At 49.8% G+C, this 18,160-nt stretch overlaps 2 protein-coding genes across 3 annotated transcripts in view; both read left to right on the top strand.

The window, feature by feature from the left end:
- Positions 1-15,591, top strand: part of LOC134735570 (nascent polypeptide-associated complex subunit alpha, muscle-specific form-like) — a 54,290-nt gene extending 38,699 nt beyond the window's left edge. Inside the window, exon 5 of the mRNA XM_063631126.1 lies at positions 8,550-15,591. The gene's annotated coding sequence lies outside the window, so the exon portion shown is untranslated. The remainder of the gene's footprint in view (positions 1-8,549) is intronic.
- Positions 15,592-16,955: 1,364 nt separating this feature from the next.
- The window catches only part of GPR157 (G protein-coupled receptor 157), a 29,086-nt gene continuing 27,881 nt past the window's right edge, over positions 16,956-18,160 (top strand). The window contains exon 1 of one of the 2 annotated variants that reach the window (XM_055262488.2): positions 16,956-17,472. In XM_055262488.2, coding sequence (XP_055118463.1) covers positions 17,090-17,472 — 383 coding nt within the window. In that variant the 5' untranslated portion in view covers positions 16,956-17,089. The remainder of the gene's footprint in view (positions 17,473-18,160) is intronic. The other variant, XM_055262490.2, reaches the window with a different exon arrangement.

Below are 18,160 nucleotides of genomic sequence, written 5' to 3' on the forward strand. Positions count from 1 at the left end.
TCAGGGGAGGAGAGATGAGAAGAAACGATGAACAATGTGGGAGCCTCACAGAGTCTCCCTGTGTCTGGTCTTGGAAGCTTCCACCTCACTCAGATCAGACCAGGCAGCCGACTGATGAAAGGCCCTTCTGATGACTCAGTGGCTCCTGGTGACGTCACTGTGCCCTGGACACCTTTTGGCCTGCCTGTTCCTCTCTTTGCTGTACCCCAGTAGCAGAGCTGGCTTCACGGGTGTGCAACCTGGACAGCCACACAGGGCCCAGTGCCTAAGGGGTCCACGTTTGGGGTGTGGCTATGTTGAAATATGCGATGATTTTTGGATGAGGGTCCTGTGAACGGAGGAGCTGTTTCTGTCCAGCGGCCTTCCACAGGGCTCGGCTGCAGGCCACAGGGATCCCACCATCCTGCACCAGCCCGAGTAGGATCAGGGCTTGGTACCCACTTCCCAAGAGGGTCAGAGTGAGTAGGGCTGAGTGAGATCAGAATCCTCCCTCTCACCAAACCCAGGGCTGCCCCGGGACACACACACATAGAGAGCCCCAGGCCCTGTGTAGAGGCTGCCTCTGGTCCCCGTCAGAAACTGCAGGTAGTTCCTCAGGATGCAGGAAGGGACCTTACTGGTTTAGTGAGTTGTATCCATTTGCAACCTCCGCCTCCCAGTTTCAAGTGATTCTCCTGCCTCAGCCTCCCAAGTAGCTGGGAACACAAGTGTGGCCCATCACACCTGGCTAATTTTTGTATTTTTAGTAGAGACAAGGTTTCACCATGTTGTCCAGGCTGGTCTCAAACTCCTGACCTTAAGTAATCCACCTTCCTTGGCCTCCCAAAGTGCTGGGATTACAGGTGTGAGCCACCGCATGCGGCCCCCCCAGGCCTCTCTGCTCGGCTTGGAGATGCTGTCTTCTCCTTGTGTCTCCCCTGGTCTTCCCTGGGTTCTTATCTGTATCCATGTTTCCTTTTTTTTTTTTTTTTTTTTTGAGGCAGGGTCTCACTCTGTCGCCCAGGCTGGAGTGCAGTGGCATGACCTGGACTCACTGCAGCCTCAACCTCCCAGTCTCAACTGACTCCCCCCTTCACCCTGAGTATCTGGGGCTATAGGCGTGCGCCACCATGCCTGGCTGATTTTTTTGTATTTTTAGTAGAGATGAGGTTTCACCGTGTTGCCCAGGCTGGTCTCGATCTCCTGACATCGTGATCTGCCCACCTTGGCCCCCCAAAGTGCTGGGATTACAGGCATGAGCCACCGCACTGGGCCCATGTTTCCTCTTAAAGACACAATGATATTGGTTTAGGGTGCACCCTAACGATCTCATTTTAACTTACCTTTAACTTTACATTTTAAAGACCCTGTCTTCAAATACAGTCATATCCTGAGGTAATGGAGGCTAAGGTCTCAAAATATGAATGGGGGGCTGGGCATGGTGGCTCACACCTGTAATTCCAGCACCTTAAGTGGCCGAGACCAGCCTGGGCAACATAGTGAGACTCCATCTCTACAAAAAAATTTTAAAAAGTATGACCGGGCGTGGTGGCTCATGCCTGTAATCCCAGCACTTTGGGAGGCGGAGGTGGCCAGATCACCTGAGGTCAGGAGTTCAAGACCAGCCTGGTCAACATGGTGAAACCCCATCTCTACCAAAAATACAAAAATTAGCTGGGCGTGGTGATGGGCACCTGTAATCCCAGCTACTAGGGAGGCTGAGGCAGGATAATCACTTAAACCTGGGAGGCAGAGGTTGCAGTGAGCCGAGATTGCACCACTGCACTCCAGCCTGGGTGACAAAACGAGACTTCGTCTCAAAAAAAAGAAATAAAAGAAATAAAAAATTTTTAAAAAGCATATGGATGGGGAGGGGCGACAATTCAGCTCATAACAGGGATCTTTCTGGACACTCAGAACCAAGCTTTAATAGCTTGACAATGTCTTTCAGTCTGAAACACAGAGATGCTGCCAACCCAGGGCCTGCCCCTCCATCACAGGAAGAGGCCACACCATGAGCCTCGTGCCGGCGAAATGTGGCTGTGATTGCTTGCTCAAGGGCAAGGCTGATGGGTGTTACTTCACCCTGGCTTTCAGAGCCACAGGAAGAGGCTGCGCAGGGAACGGGAGTCAACTGTTCCCCAATTCCTGTGGCGCCTGAGCAAGAGAACAGGAGTGTGAGCCCAGGGCTTGGGGCAGACATGGGCAAGGTGCTCATGTGTGTGGGAATGGCTGCTGGAAGCCCCTGCGCGGTCACCAGGGGTCTGGGATGCAGGGGCCAGGCTGTGACAGTGGTTCCCAAACAGCCCAGGAGCTCTGTAAACCTTAAGGCTCTGATCGCCCATATAGGGCAGGGCAAGCATCTGTATCTTTAGAGGGCTCCCAGACAGAGTGCGAAATGACTTGGGCCCCGAGATGATCACTGCAGTCGCTGATGGCTCTCTGGGGGTTCATATACTTTTGTATGTTTGAAATTTTTCATAACAAAAAGTTAAAAGGGAGGAAAAAAGGAAGGAAGGAGGGAGAGGGAGAAGGGAAGGAAGGATGGAAGACAGGAGGGAGGGAGGGAAGAAGGAAGGAGAGAGGGAAGGAAGGAAGAAAAGGAAGGAGGGATGGAAGGAAGGGAAGAAAGGGAAGGAAGGAAGGAAAGAAGGAAGGGAGGGAGGGAGGGAGGAAGGAAGGAAGGAAGGAAAAAAGGAAGGAGCAGCTGAGCACAGTGGCTCATGCCTATAATCTCAGCATTTTGGGACCCTGAGGTAGGAGGATCACTGGCGGTCAGGAGTTCAAGACCAGCCTGGCCAACATGGTGAAACTCTGTCTCTACTAAAAATACAAAAATTAGCAGGTGGTGGTGCATACCTGTAGTCCCAGCTACTCGGGAGGCTGAGGCAGGAGAATCTCTTGAACCCAGGAAGTGGAGGTTGCAGTGAGCTATCGTGCCACTACACCCCAGCCTGGCTGGGCGATAGAGCGAGAGAGTGAGACTCTGTCTCAAAAAAAAAAAAAAAAAAAGGAAGGGGAGATGGCAGTAAGGAAAAAAAAGCTCCGAGAGGATTCTGATGCCAGCCCCTGTTAGGATGAAGGCGGGAGGGAGGAAGCCCTAACCTGCCCAGGGCTTCCTGTGACTCGGGTGAAGCAGTGCCTCCTGGTGGTGAGAAGGCAGCACTACTGGTATAAACCAGTCGTGACGTGCAGACTGGGTGTGAATGTGGGGCCAGGACAGTGTGTGTCGTGGGGTTGACTAGGGGGAAGCTAGGCAAGCCTTTGGAGCAGGCCCATAACTTTGGTTATACCACAAACCCCTTTGTCAGTCTAGTGAACTCGCTGGATTCTCAGGATAAAGGCATAAATTACATGGGATTACAAAGCTAACCAATCATAGTGAAATACAATGATTGAAATACTTGATAAAGCCAAATTTGGTACAGCATGGTAGATATGACAGTAGTAGTATGTCATAGTAGATAGCAGTAATGTGCCGATGAGAGTATTAGCACATTAAATAATATCCAAAAACAACTGGTCTAATAACTATAATTTAAAAAGTAGTGAGGAGAATTCATGATATTTTGCAACAACTCCAACATATAAAAAATCTGCAATTTCTATTGTTAACAGAATCATATGTACTACTATAACAAACAACAAAAACCTCCCAAAGGCCAGGCATGGTGGCTCACACCTGTGGTCCCAGCACTTTGGGAGGCCGAGGCAGGAGGATCCCCTGAGCCCAGGAGTTCGAGGCTGCAGTGAGCTATGATCGCACCATTGCACTCCAGCGGGGGCAACAGAGCAAGACCCTGTCTCAAAACAAAGCAAACAAAACAATACAACCTCTTGAAACTTATTGCCGATCTTTATTCATGAATAAAGAAAATGGGCGATTGCTATGAGAAGTCGGTAAAAACAAAGAAGTGCCCGGTCGCCCTGCAGGTGCTGGACCGCCAGCTGAGACCCTGCCTTAGAAAGGCAGCCAAGGGCCCACTGCACCTCCCTGTCATCTGGCTGCTCCATATTCCCACTATGTGTTCCACAAAGATTGATTGAGGGCCTACTGTGTGTGGCAGACGCTACACAATATAGACCAGATATCTGCCCTTAGCAAGCATGCATTCTACAGGGACAGATGACAGGCCAACAATACACAGAACATATTCTACCAGCTCATCTTTTTTTTTTCTTTTCTTTTTTTTTTGAGACAGGCTCTCACTCTGTCACCCAGACTGGAGTGCAGTGGCACAACCACGGCTCACTGCAGCCTTGACTGCCCAGGCTCAAGCGATTCTCCCACCTCAGTCTTCTGAGTAGCTGGAACTATAGGCATGTGCCACCAAACTTGACTAATTTTTTTTTTTTTTTTTTTTTTTTGAGATGGAGTTTCACTCTTGTTGCCCAGGCAGGAGTGCAATGGCATGATCTCGGCTCATGGCAACTTCCACCTCCTGGCTTTAAGTGATTCTCCTGCCTCAACCTCCCAAGTAGCTGGGATTACAGGTGTCCACCACCATGCCTAGCTAATTTTTGTATTTTTAGTAGAGATGGGGGTTTCACCACATTGGCCAGGCTGGTCTCGAACTCCTGACCTGGAGTGATCCGCCCACCTCAGCCTCCCAAAGTGCTGGGATTACAGGTGTGAGCCACCACACCCGGCTAATTTTTTAAATTATCTGTAGAGAGGGCGTCTCACTATGTTGCACAAGCTGATCTCAAACTCCTGGGCCCAAGTGATCCTCCTGCCTTGGCTTCCCAAAGTACTCAGATTGCGGGCAAGAGCCACAGTGCCTGGCCTAGCTCAACATTTAAGTAAGATGTTCCTATTGAATACATTATGTAATATGTAACAATGTTTTGTGCGTAACTGATATGTAGTACTTATTGAAAGTTTCCTTTTAATCCCATCTACTTTAAAGTCAAGAGTTTTCAGCCTAGTTTAGCTGATGTGTGTTCAGTACGCTTTTACAAAGCAAAAGAAATCTCACATCCTCTGGAAGATTCTGAAGGGCTTCCTGGGGAGGGGAGATGCTCATTCCTGTTATCTTCCCCCTCAACCAGTATTAAGAGCCACTGCTTATTCATAGCAGCGCTTTTCACCATAGCCAAGAGGTGGAAACAGCCAGGTGTCCAGGAACAGATGAATAATAAACAAAAGGTGGTCTATCCACACAATGGAATATTTTGTGGCCATAAGAAGGCATGAAATTCTGACACATGCTATAACATGGGCGAACCCCAAAGACGTTATATTGAGAGAAATAAGCCAGACACAAAAAGAACAAACATTGTAGGATTCCACTCACATGAAACATCCAGAATAGGAAAATTCATGGGGACAAAAAGTAGAATCAGGGTTACCAGGGGCTGCGGGGAGGAGGCCATGGGTAGTTATTGCTTAAGGGTATGGGATTTCTGTTGGAGGTGATGGAAATGTTTTGGAAATATGGTTGCACAATATTGCAAATGTCATCAACACCACTGAATTGTATACTTTAAAATGGTTAAAATGGGCCGGGTGCAATGGCTCATGCCTATAATTCCAGCACTTTTCTTTTCTTTCTTTCTTTTTTTTTTTTTTAGATGGAGTCTCGCTCTGTCGCCCAGGCTGGAGTGCAGTGGTGTGATCTCGGCTCACTGCAACCTCCCACAGTGATTACAGGCACCCACAACCATGCCCGGCTATTTTTTTATATTTTTAGTAGAGATGGGGTTTCGCCATGTTGGCCAGGCTGGTCTCGAACTCCTGGCCTCAGATGATCTGCCTGCCTTCCCTCCCAAAGTGCTGGGATTACAGTTGTGAGCCACCGTGTTCGGCCTGCCCACTGGTGTTCAATCACAGCAGCCCATGGCACACCTCTGCTCAGCCCTGCAGTGACTCCCGTGTCCCTTGGTGTGTCCAAGCTGAAATCCTCACATTGACTTTGGGCCCTGCATGATCTCTCCTCCTCACTGCCCCAAACCTCTCTGCTTACAGAATTCCCCTCATGCTCTAAATCTCCCTGAATTCCTTTTTCGATACTAGCCAAATAAAATCCTCCTTTTAATTAGTTAATTATTTTCTTTCTTTCTTTTTTTTTTTTTTTTTTTTTTTTTTTTTTGAGACAGGGTCTCACTCTGTCGCCCAGGCTGGAGTACAATGGCACGATCATGGTTCGCTGTAATCTGGAACTCCTGGGCTCAAGCAACCCTCCTATTTCAGCCTCCTAAGTGGCTAGAACTACAGGTGTGATGGAGTGGCTAGGACTGCAGGTGTGAACCACCACGCCTGGCTAATTTTTAAATTTTTTAGGGATGGGATCTTGCTATGTTGCCCAGACTGGTCTTGAACTCCGGGCCTCAAGCCATCTTCCCACCTCAGCCTCCCACGTTGCTGGGATGAAGGTGTGAGCACCACACCTGGCCCCAAACTCTGCTTTCATAGATTTCACCTGATTGGGCCAGACCAACCTGGGTAATCTTTGTTTTTTTGTTTTGTTTTGTTGAGACACAGTCTCACTCTGTTGCGTGGGCTGAAGTGCAGTGGCCTGATCACAGCTTGCTGCAGCTTCGACCTCCTGGTCTCAAGTGATTCTCCTGCCTCAGCCTCCCAAGTAGCTGGGACTACAGGTGTGTGACATCACACCTGGCTAATTTTTAAATTTTTTGTAGGGATAGGGGTCTCGATATGTTGCCCAGGCTGAACTCCTGGCCTCAAGCGATCCTCCTATCTCAGCCTCACAAAGTGTTGGGATTACAGGCATGAGCCACCACACATTCTGTTAATCTTTATATCTTAAGGTCCACTGACACGAGACTTTTTTTTTTTTTTTTTTGAGGTGAAGTCTCACTCTTGTTGCCCAGGCTAGAGTGCAATGGCATGATCTCCGCTCACTGCAACCTCCAGCTCCTGGGTTAAAGCGATTTGCCCACCTCAGCCTCCAGAGTAGCTGGAACTGTAGGCATGCACCACCACGCTCGGCTAATTTTTTGTATTTTTAGTAGAGACTGGGTTTCACCATGCTGGCCAGGCTGGTCTCAAACTCCTGACCTCAAGGATCCTCAAGTGATCCGCCCGCCCAGCCATGAGACTTTAATTACATCTTCAAAATGCTGGCCAGGTGCAGTGGCTCATGCTTGTAATCCCAGCACTTTGGGAGGCCGAGGCGGGTGGATCACTGGAAGTCAGGAATTCAAGACCAGCCTGGCCAACATGGTGAAACTCCTCCTCTACTAAAAATGCAAAAATTAGCCGGGCATGGTGTTGAGAGCCTGTAGTCCTAGCTACTCGAGAGACTGAGGAAGGAGAATCACTTGAACCTAGGAGGCGGAGGTTGCAGTGAGCTGAGATCATGCCACTGCACTCCAGCCTGGGCAACAGAGTGAGACCCCATCTCAAAAAAAAAAAAAAAAAAATTAGCCGGGCATGGTGGTGCATGCCTATAATCCCAGCTACTCAAGAGGCTGAGGCAGGAGAATCGCTTGAATCCAGATGCAGAGGTTACAGTAAGCCAAGATCATACCACTGCACTCCAGCCTGGGCAGCAGAGCTAGACACCGTCTCAAAAAAAAAAAACAAAACACATCAGTACCTAGTTTGGTATTTGGTTGAAAAACTGGGAGACAGGAACCTTGGTTGGGGAAGGGGGAGCTTTAGAATTCTGCTCATCAAGGCCGGGCGCAGTGGCTCACACCTGTAATCCCAGCACTTTGGGAGGCCGAGGCGGGTGGATGGCTTGAGATCAGGCATTCAAGACCAGCCTGGCCAACATGGTAAAACCCCATCTCTACTAAAAATACAAAGATTAGCTGGACATGGTGGTGTGTGCCTGTAATCCCAACTATTCAGGAGGCTGAGACAGGAGGATAGCTTGACCGTAGGAGGTGCAGGTTGCAGTGAGCTGAGATCCTGCCACAGCATTCCAGCCTGGGGTACAAGAGCAAAATTCGTCTCAAAAAAAAAAAAAAAAAAAATTCTGTCCATCAAATGTGGCCCGGACAGAAGTTCAGGGGTAGACCCTGGGTCTTCCACTAACTCATGAAACCTCTCTTCTGGTACCAGCAGCATAAGCCAGTCTTACCTGCAAAACAAGGCTCTGAGTAAAGGTAGAGAAGAAAATAACCTTTCCCTTTAGTGGCTTAGCTGTTCTTTCATTAGTCTGGCTCCTCTTCACCCAGGCAGCTAGGAACTGTGGGGCAGTGGCCACACCGGGAGCTGCTGCAGTGGAAGAGCCACCAGGACCAGGCTGTTTCTATGGTGTGTGCAGGTCAGAGGGCCGGGTGCACAGCAAGCGGGGGCAGCAGCCTTCAATGTGTGGGGTGGGGAGGGCAAGGCTCAAGGTGATCAGGGAGAGGTTAAACACATCCCATTAAGACCCGAGGGCTCCTGGAGGGAAATATACCCACCAGATGGGGCCCCTTGAAGAGGAAGCTCCTGACTCCAGCAACGGTGCTGGCCAGGCTTGCCCTACTCTTTATCTGTGTGGCCCAATGGTCACGTGAACATGCCCAGGGGTTGCAGGGCCCCCTTGGGGATGCTGGAGGTTGACGGTTGCTCACTGTGACTGTTAATATTGAATGTTAACTTGATTGGATTGAAGGATGGAAAGTATCGTTCCTGGGTGTGTCTGTGAGGATGTTGCCAAAGGAGATCAACATCTGAGTTAGCAGGGTGGGAGAGGCAGACCCACCCTCAATCTGGAGGGCACCATTTAATCAGCTGTCAGCTCGGCCAGAACAAAAGCAAGCAGAAGAACATGGAGAAGGCCAGGCAAGGTGGCTCACACCTGTATATAATCCCAGCACTTTGAGGCAGGTGGATCACCTGAGGTCAGGAGTTCCAGACCACCCTGGACAACATGGTGAAACCCTGTCTCTACTAAAAATGCAAAAATTGCCGGACATGGTGGCACCACTGCACTCCAGACTGGGCAACAGCACAAGACTCCATCTCAAAAAAAAAAAAGAAGAACGTGGAGAGATTAGACTGCCTTAGCCTCCCAGCCTACATCTTTCTCCCATGCTGGATGCTTCCTGCTCTCAAACATTGAACTCCAAGTTCTTCAGCTTTGGGACGCAGACTGGCTTCCTTGCTCCTCAGCTTGTAGACGGCCTATTGTGGGACCTTGTGATTGTGTGAGTTAAAACTCCTTGGCCGGGTGCGGTGGCTCACGCCTGTAATCCCAGCACTTTGGGAGGCTGAGGCGGGCGGATCAGGAGATCGAGACCATCCTGGCTAACACGGTGAAACTCTGTCTCTTCTAAAAATACACACAAAAAAAATTGGCTGGGTGCAGTAGTGGGTGCCTGTAGTCTCAGCTACTCGGGAGGCTGAGGCAGGAGAATGGCGTGAACCCAGGAGGCGGAGCCTGCAGTGAGCAGAGATCACATCACTGCACTCCAGCCTGGGCGACAGAATGAGACTCTGCCTCAAAAACAAAAAAACAAAAAACTCCTTAATAAACTCCCCTTGGCCGGGCGTGGTGGCTCACGCCTGTAATCCCAACACTTTGGGAGGGTGAGACCCGTGAATCATCTGAGGACAGGAGTTCAAGACCAGCTTGTCCAACATGGAGAAACCCTGTCTCTACTAAAAATACAAAAATTAGCCGGGCATGGTGGCGTGAGCCTGTAGTCCCAGCTACTCAGGAGGCTGAGACAGGAGAATCGCTTGAACCTGGGAGGCGGAAGTTGCAGTGAGCTGAGATTGTACCACCACACTCCAGCCTATGCAACAGAGCAAGACTCCATCTCAAAAAATAAAAAAATAAACTCCCCTTCATATTTACATCTATCCTATTAGTTCAGTCCCTCTAGAGAACCCTGACTAATAAACTCACCATGGTCCCCAGGCAGGAAGGAGAACCATGATTTCCCTCTCTTCATGATTTGGACAGTGATCGGTGGCAGAGCCTGTGCCACACACACCTTTCGAACAGGGAAATGAGGAAGGTGGCCAGCCCAAGCTGAAAGTCCCTCTTCTGTTCCAGTTTTAAAAACCACATTTGTGGCTTGTGACTTATGTTGGAGTCGACCTCAGAAAATTCATTTCAGATTCCTCCAAATGAGAGACTCCAAACTGTCACCCCTATTGTACTTGTCAGAGGAGAATCTTGTGCCAGTTCCTGGGGTGAGAGGAGGAGGAGGAGAAAGCAACCCCAAAACTACCCTTCTCCGGGGGCTGCTCGCCACTGTGATGGGGCCTTTCTGGGTCTGGGCCCTAGCTCTGCAGCCAGGAAACTGGGGTGAAGCGAGGTTGTGATGATGTGTGAGGACATGGGACACGGCCCCTTTGGACGCTGGACATGGAGCGGCAGACAACTGCCAGCTGGCTTGGCACAGCTACTAGAGAAACAACTCAGGGTCCAAAGAAGATGCATCTGGGTTTCTTACCAATTCCCCCAAAGATGAGGCTGGAGAGGGGGGCCCGAAAGACTGGAAATTGAAAATGTGGCTAATGGGACATCACATGCCACATGGGGCAGGGATCATCAGAGACAGCTCAGAGCCTGGGGTTTCTCTTGGTTTATTCTTCTCAGTTAGACCTCCCCAGAGTCCCCCAAGGAGGAGTGGAGCCCCAGGAGCTCTGAGAGTCCCAGGGTCAGGAACCCCAAGCTCCTTTAGTGGAGATCATGCTGGGCTCCTTGAGCTCACTCAGCAGCTGTGGCGGGAGTCACAGTTCCCACCTCCTGATAAATGCCTGGACCCGTCTAGACAACGTCCGTGACCCTGGACAGTGTAAAATTAGCTTCACGTTTAAATCTAAGCAATTTGAAGCTGTATCATTGCATGTCTTTCACATTTTTTCCCTAGGTGTAGGAAGTATGAAAGTTCTTTGAATGTTGTTTTCCAGTGCAAAGAAAGCCAAGCAATTTCCTGATCAAAACTGTCTGTAAGCGAGGTGGGAGGTGGGGAAAAAAATTTTTTAAAAATATGCTTGTAAAATAGCCAACCGCTCACCTGGAGATTTAGGCAAAGCACTTCAATCTCAATAAAGCAGGAAAGATATAGTCAAAATTGATCTGCTGACAAAGCAGGTTGCTACAAGACCTCTCCTGTGCCCCATCTCCTCCCCCCTCTCCCAAATACCCTAAGGATTAAATGACCGAGCTCTAGGGAGGCAGAATCCGTTCCAGACTCTTGCCTTGCCATAGTCCAAAGCCCCAGGCTGATTGCAAAAGCCAAACTTGAAGCTATTTCCATCAGTGAAAAGCTGAGAGGTTTCACTGACAGAACTCTCAGCCAGGTTCTGTTTATGGTCTGGGGTCCTCTCAGGAGGAGGTCAGGGGACTTTTGAACGATCACAAGTGACTTGGAAGGAAAGCAACCGCTCTTAACTCTCTGCAGAACAAACTCCACACATGTTTGCTCACACTGCTGATAACTGTGTGTAGTAACTTTTTTTCTCATTAAAAAAGAATCTATGCTTATTCCAGCATTGCTTATAATAGCCAAAACCTGGAAACAACCCAAATGTTCAAAAGCAATAGAATGGATAAGTACACAATTATTTATACCATGGAATTGTTTATACAATGGAATACTATACAGTAGGGAAAATGAATGAATTGCATTTAGTTGTAAGAAGATGGATGAATCTCACAAAAATAATGTTGAACAAAAAACAGAAAACACAAAAGGGAACGGAGAGTATGATTCCACTTACATAAAGTTCAATGACAGGCAAATGACACTGTTTTGTTCAGGGATGCATACATGGATGGGTAAAAGCAAGAGCCTCCAGTGGTGGCTCCTGTCTGTAGTCCCAGCTACTTAGGAGGCTGAGGCCAGAGGATCCTTTGAGCCCAGAAGTTAAAGACCAGCCTGCGCAAAAAAAACAAAACAAAACAAAACAAAAAACCCAGCAAGGAAATGACTGAGGGGGAAGGGGTGTTTGGGGAGGTTTGTGGTATGCTGGGAATGTTATATTTCTTGCTCTGGATGGCTGTTTATAATTATTTAATAAGTTGTACATTTGTATTTTAGGCACTTTTCAATATGCATATTTCATAAAACAATTTATTTTTATTTTTATTTATTTTTTTGAGACAGAGTTTCACTCTTATTGCCCAGGCTGGAGTACAATGTTGCCATCTCGGCTCACTGCAACCTCCGCCTCCTGCGTTCAAGCGATTATCCTGCCTCAGCCTCCAAAGTAGCTGGGATTACGCCCTAAATCCATGCCTGGCTAATTTTGTATTTTTAGTTGATATGGGGTTTCACCATTTTGGTCAGGCTGGTCTTGGAACTCCTGACCTCAGGTGATCTGCCTGCCTCGTCCTCCCAAAGTGCTGGGGTTACAGGTGTGAGCCACCATGCCCAGCCTTTATTTTATTTTTGTATGAGATGGAGTCTCACTAAGTCGTCTAGGCTGGTCTTAAACTCCTGGCCTCTCAAGTGTTTCTCCCATCATAGCCTCCCAAAGAGCTGGGATTACAGGCCACTGTGCCCAGCCAAAACAATTTTTTTAAAGTCAGATATACAAAGATAATCTTTGCTTTCTATGAATCAAATGCAAGATCAAACCTAATGTACACCAAAAACTACAAAACATCACTAAAAGGAATTTAAAGAAGAGCTAAATAAATGGAAAGACATCCTTGGTCCATGGATAAGGAGATCTCATATTATTAATATAGCATTATTCTCCATTTTATCTACAGATTCAAAGCAATCTCTATCAATCTTTTCCATTCCTTTTGCAGAAATGGAAAAACTGATCCTCAAATTGATAGGGAATCGCAAGGGGCGTCAGATAGCCAAAATATTGGAAAAGAAAAACAATGTTGAAGGGTGGGGTGTGGTGGCTCATACCTGTAATCCCAGCACTTTGGGAGGTCAAGGCGGGCAGATCACTTGAGATCAGGAGTTCGAAAACAGCCTGGGCAACATAGTGAAACCCTGCCTCCACTAAAAATACAAAAATTAGCCAGGCATGGTAGCGGGCGCCTGTAGTCCCAGCTACTCGGGAGACTGAGGCAGGAGAATCGCTTGAACCTGGGAAGCAGAGGTTGCAGTGGGCCAAGATCAAACCACTGCACTCCAGTCTGGGCAAGATAGTAAGACTCTCCCAAAAAAAGAAAAAACAATGTTGAAAGACTCACTTCCCAATTTCAAAACTTACTACAAAGCTACAGTAACCAGAACAGTGAGGTATCGGAAAGAAACAAAACATAGATGCAAACCTTCATGAGTTTGGCATAGGTGATGGTTTCTTAGATGTGACACCAAAAGCACAAACAACCAAAGAAAAAAATGGACAAATTGGACATCCTCAAAAAACACTTTTTTCCTTTGAAGTACGCTATCAAGAAAGTGAAGGCCGGGCGCGGTGGCTCACGCTTGTAATCCCAGCACTTTGGGAGGCCGAGGCGGGCGGATCACAAGGTCAGGAGATCGAGACCACGGTGAAACCCCGTCTCTACTAAAAAAATGCAAAAAATTAGCCGAGCGTGGTGGCGGGCGCCTGTAGTCCCAGCTACTCGGAGAGGCTGAGGCAGGAGAATGGCGTGAACCCGGGACGCGGAGCTTGCAGTGAGCCGAGATTGTGCCACTGCACTCCAGCCTGGGCGAAAGAGCAAGACTCCGTCTCAAAAAAAAAAAAAAAAAGAAAGTGAAAAGACAAACTACAAAATGGGAGAAAATATTTGCAAATCATATAGCTGATAAGGGTGTAATATCTAGAATATATAAAGAACTCTTGCAACTCAACAACAAAAAGACAAACCAATTTAAAACTAAGAAAGAAAATTGACCAGGTGTGGTGACTCACGCCTGTAATCCCAGCACTTTGAGAGGCTGAGGCGGGTGGATCACTCTAAGTCAGGAGTTTGTGACCAGCCTGACCAACATGGTGAAACCCCATCTCTACTAAAAATACAAACATTATCTGGGCATGGTGGCTGGCGCCTGTGATCCCAGCTACTTGGGAGGCTGAGGCAGGAGAATCGCTTGAACCCAGGAGGCAGAGGTCACAGTGAGCCAAGATCGCACCATTGCACTCCAGCCGGGGTGACAGTGCGAGACTCAGTCTCAAAAAAAAAAAAAAAAAAAAAGAAAGAAACAGAAGAAAGAAACAGAGAGAGAGAGAGAAAGAGAGAGAGAAAGAAAGAAAGGGAAAGGAAAAAAGAGAAAGAAAGAAAGAAAAAGAAAGAAGGAAAGAAAGAGAAAGAAGAAAGAAAGAAAAGAAAGAAAGAAAGAAAAGAAAGAAAGAAAGAAAGAAAGAAAGAAAGAAAGAAAGAAAGAAAGAAAGAAAGAAAGAAATTGAACAGACATTTCTCCAAAGAGGATATGCAAATGTCCAATACGCACATGGAAAGATGTTTGAGGTCATTATTCATCAGAGAAGTGCAAATCAAAACTACAATGAGGAACAACTTCACACCCACTAGGATGGCTATTATCACAAAGATAATACAAAATGTTGGAAGGCTGGGTGAGGTGGCCTCATGCCTGTAATCCCAGCACTTTGGGAGGCCAAGGCAGGGGTTTGAGACCATCCTGGGCAATATAGTGAGACCCCATCTCCAAAAAAAAAATTAGTGGGGCCCAGGCAAGGTGGCTCACACCTGTAATCCCAGCACTTTGGGAGGTTGAGGCAGGCAGATCACCTGAGGTCAGGAGTTCAAGACCAGCCTGGCCAATACAGCGAAACCCTGTCTCTACTAAAAATACAAAAATTAGCAGGTTGTGGTGGTGCACACCTGTAATCCCAGCTACTTGGGAGGCTGAGACAGGAAAATCGCTTGAACCCAGGAGGCAGAGGTTGCAGTGAGCCAAGATCGTGCCACTGCACTCCAACCTGGGCAACAAGAGCGAGACTCAGTCTCAAAAAAAAAAAAAAAAAAATTAGTGGGGCATGGTAACATGCACCTGAAGTTCTAACTACTGGGGAGGCCAAGGCGGGAGAATTGCTTAAGCCCAGGAATTTGAGGCTGCAGTGAGCTGTGGTTGTGCCTGCACTCCAGCCTTGGCGACAGAGACTCTGTCTCAAAAAAAAGTTTCAGAAGAATGTAGAGAAATTGCGACCCTCATACATTGCTAGTGCAAATGTAAAATGATAGGTACAGTCACTTTGGAAAACACCTTGGCAGTTCCTCACAAGGTGAAATATAAAGTTGCGTATGGCCCAGCAACTCCATTCCTAGGTATACACATAGGAGAATTGAAAACATACACCCACAAAAAAACTTGTATGCAAATTTTCATAGTGGTATTATTCTTAATAGTTAAAAAGTGTTAACAACCCAAATGTCCATCGCCTGATGAATAATAGCTAAGTAAAATGTGGTATATCCTGCCGAGCGCAGTAGCTCATGCCTGTAATCCTAGCACTTTGGGAGGCCAAGGCAGGCAGATTGCCTGAGCTCAGGAGTTCAAGACCAGCCTGGGCAACACGGTGAAACCCCATCTCTACTAAAATAGAACAGAAATTAGCCGGGCATGGCGGCACGTGCCTGTAGTCCCGGCTACTCGGGAGGCTGAGGCAGGAGAACTACTTGAAGCCGGGAGGCAGAGGTTGCAGTGAGCCGAGGCTCCTGAGCCCCGCCCACGCCCTCACGCCACGCCCCTAAGCCCCTAGGCCCCTAAAGCCCTACCTCAGGGCACCCCCAGGTCCCGGCACCCGTCCCTCAACGCTCCTCTAGGCCCACCCCTGCTCTTGCCAGGTGTCTGGGACATCCAGTCCTGTGAGAGGAGGACTGCCACTGCACTCCAGCCTGGGCAACAGAGGGAGACTCTGTCTCTAGAAAAAAAAAAAAATGTGTTATATCCATATAATGGAATATTATTGGGCAGTAAAAGGAATGAAGCACTGCATATGCTACGATGAACCTTGAAAACGTGCTAAGTTAAAAAAGTCAGACATAAAGGCCACAGAGCGTATGATTCTATTTACAGGAAATGTACAGAATAAGCAAATCCACTGTAGAAGAGTGGTTGCCAGGGCTGTAGGGAAGAACTTAGGGCTAACAGCTAAGGGATAAGGATTTCTTTTTGGGGGTAATGACAATGTTGTAGAATTACATAATAATGATGGTTGCACAAACTTGTGAACATACTACTGAATTGTTTGGTTAAAAGGGCCAATTTTATGGTATGTGAATTACATCTTAATTACAAAGTTTGAAATTTTTAAACAAGAAAAAGCCATGACCGGCCTAGCACTTCATTTTTTAAAAATCACACCTAGTTAGCTATGTTTTTTTAAAAATAGCATGCTTATTTTAAGAAAAGGTGGAAACACCGGCTTCCCCAAGTCACCACCACCAACTTGTGAACACGTCGGGATCACAGCTCGAGGAAGGAGGATCATACCCCAGAGTTGTTTCTGTTGCTAGTGGAAAGAATGCCTCTGATCCTCACGCCCTTCCACTCACAACACACACAGAAGCTGGCTGAAAAGAGGGAAAATAATACTAGTCCTAAAAATGCCAGTCCTCCTCTCACAGGACTGGATGTCCCAGACACCTGGCAAGAGCAGGGGTGGGCCTAGAGGAGCGTTGAGGGACGGGTGCCGGGACCTGGGGGTGCCCTGAGGTAGGGTTTAGGGGCCTAGGGGCTTAGGGGCGTGGTGTGAGGGCGTGGGCGGGGCTCAGGAGCCTCGGGCACCAGGTGGAGCTTAGAAGCCGCAGGGGCGTGGCGGAGGCGGGGCTCAGGGCCCGGGGCAAAGGGGCGAGGAAGGGCACCGGAGCAGGGGTCAAGGCCGGGAACACAGGGGCGTGGCGGGGTGCGTGGGCGGAGCGGGGCGCGTGGGTGAGGCTCTAGGCTCTGTGGACAGGGATCGGGGCGCGTGGGCGGAGCTCTAAGTCCCGGTCTCAACGCGGGGACACAGGAGCGGGGGGGAGGGGGGCGTATGGGCGGGGCTCAGGGCCCTGGACGGCGGGACGGGGCTGGGAGTGTAGGCGGGGCTTAAAGGCCGGGGTACAGGGGAGGGGCGGGGCGCGGAGCGTGGGCGGGGCTCAGGGCGTGGGCGGGGTTCAGGGCCTGGGGCCCAGATGGGCGGGGGAGCGGCCGGACGCGGGCGGGGCGGGCGCCTGGACGCGAGCCTAGGGCGCCTCGCTGCCCAGACGGCGGCGGCGGTGGCCGCACGCGCGGCCCGGCTTCTGTCCTCGCGGCGCTCCGGTTCCTGGCCCCCCACGCCATGCAGTCGCTCGCGCCGCCCACCGAGCTGATGCCGTCGGAGCGCGCCGTGGTGCTGCTGTCGTGCGCGCTCTCCGCGCTCGGCTCGGGCCTGCTGGTGGCCACGCACGCCCTGTGGCCCGACCTGCGCAGCCGGGCACGGCGCCTGCTGCTCTTCCTGTCGCTGGCCGACCTGCTCTCGGCCGCCTCCTACTTCTACGGAGTGCTGCAAGACTTCGCGGGCCCGTCGTGGGACTGCGTGCTGCAGGGCGCGCTGTCCACCTTCGCCAACACCAGCTCCTTCTTCTGGACCGTGGCCATTGCGCTCTACTTGTACCTCAGCATCGTCCGCGCCGCGCGTGGGCCCCGCACAGATCGCCTGCTTTGGGCCTTCCATGTCGTCAGGTGGGTGGCGGTGGCGCTGCTTTTCCGGGAGCCCCCGACACAGGCCGACCTCTCCCGGTCTTGCCCTCCCAGAGGCCGTGTCTAGGTTGGACCCCTCCTACCCACAGCAAGCCGTGCCTGCTGGCGCCCCCAACGCAGTCCTGGGCCAGCGGGAGGAGGCCAGACTTGCCCGAGATTCGCTCCCGAGGGAGCCCCTCTGTGCCTGCCCCAGGGCACAGCCCCTTGGGGTAGTGGGGACAGAGTTCGCCCCCAGAGTCGGGCCCTGGTTCCTTGGACCGGGCTGGGGAGGACACTCTGAGCCGCTTGTGACCTGCTTCACTGTGTCCTGGCCGTCTCTGCTGCCCATAGGGAAACAGGCTGGGAGACGAGTTAGGTAACTGTCCCGGGCTGAAGAGCCGGCAACTCCCAGTCCCACGCCACCACCCCACCCCAAGCCACAGTGAGCTTGGTGCACTCCGCCACTCCCGAGCTGCCGTGTCTCTGCTGTACAGTTTACAAAGGACTTTCCTTTTTATTCTGTCTTTGGTCGTTTCTAGCCTCAGGCCCCAGCCCCTTGTATTTCTGTTCTAGGTGATCTTGACTTCGCAGAGTTCAGCTATTCTGAGATTGAGGACAGGGGCGGAGGGCTGGTCTGGGAGTCTGGGAGTCCGCCTGGAGTCTCTCTGAGAGTGGGGAAAAGCCGAGACCT

This window comes from Symphalangus syndactylus, chromosome 22, assembly GCF_028878055.3.
Source record: "Symphalangus syndactylus isolate Jambi chromosome 22, NHGRI_mSymSyn1-v2.1_pri, whole genome shotgun sequence".
Classification (NCBI taxonomy): domain Eukaryota; kingdom Metazoa; phylum Chordata; class Mammalia; order Primates; family Hylobatidae; genus Symphalangus; species Symphalangus syndactylus.